Source organism: Mesoplodon densirostris, chromosome 13, assembly GCF_025265405.1.
Source record: "Mesoplodon densirostris isolate mMesDen1 chromosome 13, mMesDen1 primary haplotype, whole genome shotgun sequence".
NCBI lineage: Eukaryota > Metazoa > Chordata > Mammalia > Artiodactyla > Ziphiidae > Mesoplodon > Mesoplodon densirostris.
The window spans coordinates 60,875,562-60,882,231 of record NC_082673.1 but is presented as its reverse complement, the minus strand read 5'-3'; the positions used below and the strand labels follow the sequence as shown (position 1 = coordinate 60,882,231).

At 44.5% G+C, this 6,670-nt stretch overlaps 1 protein-coding gene across 1 annotated transcript in view; it reads left to right on the top strand.

Annotated features, from left to right (window-relative positions):
- The first annotated feature begins 66 nt into the window (after positions 1–66).
- The window catches only part of SLC25A32 (solute carrier family 25 member 32), a 45,341-nt gene continuing 38,737 nt past the window's right edge, over positions 67–6,670 (top strand). Inside the window, exon 1 of the mRNA XM_060115774.1 lies at positions 67–550. Within this exon, the coding sequence (XP_059971757.1) occupies positions 397–550 (154 nt within the window). The 5' untranslated portion in view covers positions 67–396. The remainder of the gene's footprint in view (positions 551–6,670) is intronic.

Genomic DNA, 6,670 nt, shown 5'->3' with positions numbered 1-6,670 from the left:
TACGGAGCGGAAACCGGGTTCCGCTGGGCCCTGCGGTGCTCCGTAGTTTTGAGGACAAAGGTTGGCAGGGGGCGGTGTTTCAGAGGTGGTCTCCCATCCACGCCCTTCGGCCTAAGCCAGCCGCCGAGGTGGGCGAGGCGGGGCGGGGACTTGGCGGAGGCGCCCCGCCCCTTCTCACTCTCCTCCAGGTAGGCGTGGCGTGCGGCAGCACACTTCTCCTGTACCCCTGGCCCCTGGGTCTCTCGGCTTCATCCCGCGCCCAGGCGTGTGACTCCACGCGCGGGTCCCGGAAGTGGGCTCGTGCCCTGCGGTTTCTGCTCCAGCGTGGCGACCGTCGCCACGGTGGCGGCCACTGCATCTCTTCCCACTTCCACGGCATCACCGGGCCCTGAGCCCATGACGGGCCAGGGCCAGTCGGCGTCCGGGTCGTCGGCGTGGAGCACAGTATTCCGCCACGTCCGGTACGAGAATCTGGTGGCGGGCGTGAGCGGCGGGGTCCTTTCCAACCTCGCACTGCACCCGCTGGATCTCGTGAAGATCCGCTTCGCCGGTAAGAAACCGTTCAGACCCTGGACTTCTCCTTGCTGTCACCCCGAACTGAGTGATAAAAGACGCAGACGGAGGCATTGGCCTCTCCTGCCTCTTCCATACGGCAGGTGAGGCGAGCGTTGAAGAAGATGCTGTCAGGGCTCGCCTGGGGCCAGATATGAGGAAGGGGTGTTTGGTAAAGTGGTATGGCAGCCGTCGTCCCCTTTCCCTAATACTGAGGGATGAGGAACATGGATATAAAAGTCTGAGAAAAGTTCTCATTGGTATAGAACGTGGGACTCAAAGCCTGATTTATAAAATAAAGGGTTTATCACATTTTAGGGCTTAACCCTCACAGGTGTAAATCATTCACCCTTGGAGGTACAGGTTTCTCCCGCTTTTCGAAAGTTCGCTTTACAGCACCTCCCTTTTAGGAAAGGCTTACATTAGTACCTGTTTTCCGCTAACCCAAAAATCCGAAAGAAATCCGAAGTGGATTTTCGCCATTACAAATAAAAGGCGAAAAGCGAAAATAGCATTCAGCGTCTGTTTTGCAGCAAGCCCTTGTAGAGGCAGCATGCACCGCCAGCAGCGCGAGTGGCACCGCCAGCAGCGCGAGTGGCACCACCAGCTCCTTTCCTGGGAACTGCACTCAGCATCTCAGCATCAAGCCGCCATTAACTTTGAACTGTGTCTGTGAGCATCTGTGCTTTATCTGGATTTATTTTGTTCATCCATTAGCAAGGTGTGTGTTAAGGTAATAGCTTCTTCGCTTTATGCAATTTTGGCTTATTAAAGCTTTCATGCTTTACTTTCGCATAGCCAGGGAAACCTGTACTTTGAAAGCTAAGGATAGTCACGTGTTTGGCCTCAGGGCTGAGAGGGAAATGCAAGTGCTTGGAGTAGGGAGTAATCCTTAGCAGACGGTTATGAATGAGGTTGGGATAGAATTCTCTTGAAAGTTTGTTTTTGGTGTTTACAGTGTACTGTGAAGGAATGTCCTGTGAAGGAATAAGTAGCTAGAATTCAAATAGTATTGTTCTTTATTTAGCTTTATTGAATTAAGCTCATTGAGTTAAGTGAATTAAGTATATTGAAATTAACAAAGTACAGATAAACTGATAACATAAACTCAACATTAAATTCTGGAAAAGATAGATTCAAAGAAGGTCTTTGATAACTTTATTTGGAAAGTATTTTATGTCATTTCAGTTCTCTTATTACTGTTACTAAAAGTGGGGTCCGGCTGCTCGGCATTCAAAAGCCAATAAAGAGGCAAAATTGGTGGAAGGGAAAGTTTGCTTTATTTCAGAGGCAGGCATCTGGGGGCGGGAGGGGGACCTCGTGTCCAAAGGCTGATTCCCACCCCCCCACTTCCCGGACAGTCAGTGGGTAAGACCTTTTATAGGCGGAGGGAGGGGACTACATGTAGAAACAACACAGGCAGCTCTGACAGTCCTCTTGAAATTGGTCGTGCAGCATTATCTTTTTTTTTTTTTTTGCGGTATGCGGGCCTCTCACTGTTGTGGCCTCCCCCGTCGCGGAGCACAGGCTCCGGACGCGCAGGCTCCGGACGCGCAGGCTCCGGACGCGCAGGCTCAGCGGCCATGGCTCACGGGCCCAGCCGCTCCGCGGCATATGGGATCCTCCCAGACCGGGGCACGAACCCGTATCCCCTGCATCGGCAGGCGGACTCTCAACCACTTGCGCCACCAGGGAGGCCCGTGCAGCATTATCTTGATTGTTTTAAGTACAGTTCGTCTTCAGTTCCAGGGTCGGTTTGTTCCCATTTCTTTGAGGCCAGTTCTTGGAACTGTGGCAGCTTATGTCATGGCTAATCTGGTCATCATGTAGTTAACTTCTTCCACCTGGCGAGCATTTCAGTATCTACAAAACAGCTCAAAGGATATGGCTCAGAATATTATCTACAGCCCTTGAAGAGGAACTAAAGGTCCTTGACTTTGCTGAATGAGTAAATTATTATTATTTGGTCCTGTTTGACCGTTTTCCTTTGCTTCCATATTTTCTCACTTCTCTAATTAAACTTATTCTTTGACCAAAGTTTTTCTACAGGCAAAACCAGGCAAAGGATGTGGGGGGAAAGGACCATAGGGTCCTGCTCTATTTCATTACAAGTTAATTTCTACCATGAGAATTAGATCAGAAGTGGATTATCTTAAAGAGTAGGTAATTGTATTCTGTTCACCTGGTGTATATTGGTCTTTTAACATTTGTAGACTGCTGTATGGGATACAGAAGCACCTAAAGTTCTTGCCCTCAGGAAACTTACATTCTAATGGTAGGTTTGAGACTAAGTCAAATAAAAAGTAATTGTAGACAACATAAAATTAAGGGCAAAATGGAATAAATGCAAATACCAAAACATGAGTAGAGATAGACTGTTAAGAAAAGTGTAGATTGGTGATGACCACAGATATATATCTGTATCTGTAAATGTTCCATTAGATCTTTTTTTTTTTAATATAAATGTATTTATTTATTTATTTTTGGGTGTGTTGGATCTTCGTTTCTGTGCGAGGGCTTTCTCTAGTTGCGGGGAGCGGGGGCTACTCTTCATCGCAGTGCGCGGGCCTCTCACTGTCGCGGCCTCTCATTGCGGAGCGCAGGCTCAGTAGTTGTGGCTCACGGGCCTAGTTGCTCCGCGGCATGTGGGATCTTCCCAGACCAGGGCTCGAACCCATGTACCCTGCATTGGCACGCAGATTCTCAACCACTGTGCCACCAGGGAAGCCCTCCATTAGATCTTGAGGTTCCCCAGAGAAGGACTAAAATTTTTGACAGCTGGAGAGGAGGCAAGAAGCCATTGAAAATCAGTGAAAATTATGGAGTGTTCTCCCTAGAAGAAAACCCACAGAGGCATATAATTTCCATAGTTTACCATGCACACACAAATAATAATTATGACAACAGGGAACATTCATTGAGCATTTACTTGCAGCAAGAGCAATGAACTAAGAACCTTACTTGCATTATATCATTTACTACTCTGAACAACCCTGTGAATTTATTATCCCCGTTATACAGGTGAGAATAATCGAAGCTGACTAACTTGCCCAAGTCACAAGTTTATAAAGGTAGATCTGGAATTTGAACCCAGGCAGGCTAACTCAAGTACCCTCTGGTACTTAACGACTTACCCCAGTACCTCTATGAATTCCTGGTATACTGTGGCTTGAACATGAAGGCAGGAATTCTGGACTTGGCTGCAGATGCAGACCTATATGACTTGGTATTTCTCTTCTGCAGCATTTTATGTAAGAGCAGAAGAGGTGATGGTTGAGATGATCACTGGGGAATAGTGTGGTTGGCCTGATGAGTTTAAGACAGTGCCGTGAAGCAAACTGTGCCTGAGAAAAGGGAATTCTTGGTACCTGAGAATATTGGTAGTCTTGGTGAAATGGAGAGAGTATTAGGAGACCAGTAGGGCTGAAGTGACTGAGATAGGATTGGGGGACAAAATTAAAGATCTAGGAGTTGAAGCAGAACTTTGTAATAACAAGCCCATAGTGTGGCTGTGAAATGGTGATAAGAAAGAAGAAAACTTAGGAGGATAAATAACTGAAATCAAAATAGTTGCCTGGCCACCAGCATTAGTACTAGAGTTTTTATGCTTTCATAAAATTAAGCCCTTATAATAAAATTATACCTAGTGATGGGGGTGTTAGTCTTGACCATTAAACCAAACCTGCAATATTTCAGTGAGTTCAGGTACAGATTGGAACTCAGACGTGTCCAGAGTAGTCGAAGGATTAGAAATCATTTCATACGAGAAATGACTGGAGGAACTAGTTTAACTTAGGGGGTGGGAGAGACTTAAGGTATTTAGAGAACTGCCATGTGGGAAGAGAAGCTGCCTTATTGCAGGTGATCTGAAGGGCAGACAGAGGTTGGGTGGAAATTACAGGGAAGCAGATTTTGGCCTGGCAAAGTGGTGGTGCTCAGAAGTGAAACTGGCAATGACTGGCAGTGGTTCAGCAGTTGGATGACAGAGGTTAGAAGATATTCTTGTGTTGGGTGGAAAGGTCACTTGAGGTGATTATTGAGGCCCCTTATAACTTCAAGACTTAAAGTATTCAAGATGACACTTTAAGTCATCAAGAATGATGAGAGGGAGCCCCAACAAAGAATGTGAATGAGGTATAAAAATAGTAATTTTCTAAAATAACCTGAAATCCTAATCTGTAGGTTAATCAAGGAACCAAAATGTAGAGCCCGTAACAAGAATAGCATACAGTCAAGTTTTGTATGTATATGGTATTGCAAGACCCAGTAGCATAAATAAAGTAATACTTACTGAATGTTTGCTATGTGCCAGGCATGCTTTTAAGAGCTTTATATGTATTAACCTACTTAATTCTCTGTAACTTTTAAAGTTAGGTTCTGTTATTTTTCCCATTTTGTGGATGAGAAAACTCAGGCACAGAGTAATCTAGTAACTTACTCAGGGTCACACAGTAAGTGTTGGAATTGGGGTTCAAACCCAGGAAGTCTGATTTCATAGCATATGCTGTTAGACTGAAACCATAAGTAGGTAGTTTGGTGTAACTAAAGGGTAAAATGCTAAAGGTTGAAACGAAAATTATTCCAGAAAGTTAAGCTTCTGGATTGACACATCTTTTATGCCATGTAAAAATGGAAGCCAGGTCTGGATGTTAGGAATGAGATCAGGACTAGAGATGTAGAAACCATAGCGCAGGGATAGAAATTGAAGCTACTTAATGATTGAGAGACTACCCCTGTTGAGTGGAAAGACTGCCTAAAAATCAACATTTAAAGGATGGGCAGAAGAGAAGGAGGCTGCAAAGGAAATTTAGTGGCCAAAGAAGTAAGAGGAAAATCAGGAGACAGTGAAACTAGCCCAAAGAGGTGTGTTTCAGGAGGTAAACGATGTCAGGTGCTGTTCAAGGGTTAAATAGAGAGGAATCCCAAAGTTCACTTGGAGGTCTTTAACCTGCAGTAGCAGGTGGAGGCCCAAACCAGCTTGCAGTGGATTGAGAAGCAATGGAGGTGAGAAAGTCCATGCTGAGATTGTAGTTATCTCTTCCAGAAGCTTAACTGACAGGGAGGCACTGGGATCTGAGAGGAGACACTCAGGAGATACTTTATTGTTTACATTTTAATGGGAAAAAACTAAAAGTGAGAAAGAGATTGGAGATGGAGACAGGAAGATAATGAGTAAGAATTCTAAGGGGTTCTAAGCAGAATCTAGAGCAGTCTCTTTCAAACTTTTTTGGCCACAACCCTCAGTAGGAAATAAATTTTATCTTTGCTATCTGGTGCGAGCATGCATGTACACATATTACTGAAACAAGTTCCTTACAGTAATAGTTATCTGTACTACTTTTGATGTCATTTATATTGTCTTCTATTCCAGTCTGTTGTTGGTGCTGTTTTTTGTTGTTTTGTTTTGGTTTGGGTTTTTTTTGTTTTGTTTTAATGACCTCCTCAATAGATTTCTTGACCCATCTGCAGGTTTCAAAATGCTGACATAGAGTACAGGTAGAGGGGATTGGTTTGACCAACTCTTCAGTTTATAACAGAGGAAAGGAGGGGTAAAACTAATACCCAACAAATGAAACAGGTTGTAGTAGGGTAGTAAAAATTAGTGTACCCTGTCTTGGCTCCCTCCTGCACAGCAAACTTTTCTATCTTCCAATTGTGTCTGTTGACATCTTTTAGTACTATCGTAGGCCGTTGTAACAATTATGCAGAAGGTATTTAGATGTACCTACTAAATCTTCGGTGGCAAGTGCTTTTAAGACAATTACGAGGCCGTTTGGGCCAAAAATATTCACTGTACAGTAAGTCCCCTACATACAAACCTTCAAGTCGTGAACTTTCAAAGATGCGAATGTGTGTTCAATGTCCAGTCATGTAAGTTCACGTGTCTGCCATACATTGTCATGTGCATGCATCCTCTACAAGTGGTTGTGCTTTTGTGTACTTTACAGTGCTGTGTAGAGTACTGCAGTACAGTATCTTTATTTCAAGCCCATGATGTCCAGAAGCAGGTGTAAAAGCAGTGGTGATGTAGCTGGTACTGCTAAGAAGCGCCAAGTAATAACGATGGAAACAGAAGTGAATAATTGAGAGAGTGGAGCGAGGCAAAAAGATGGTAGAC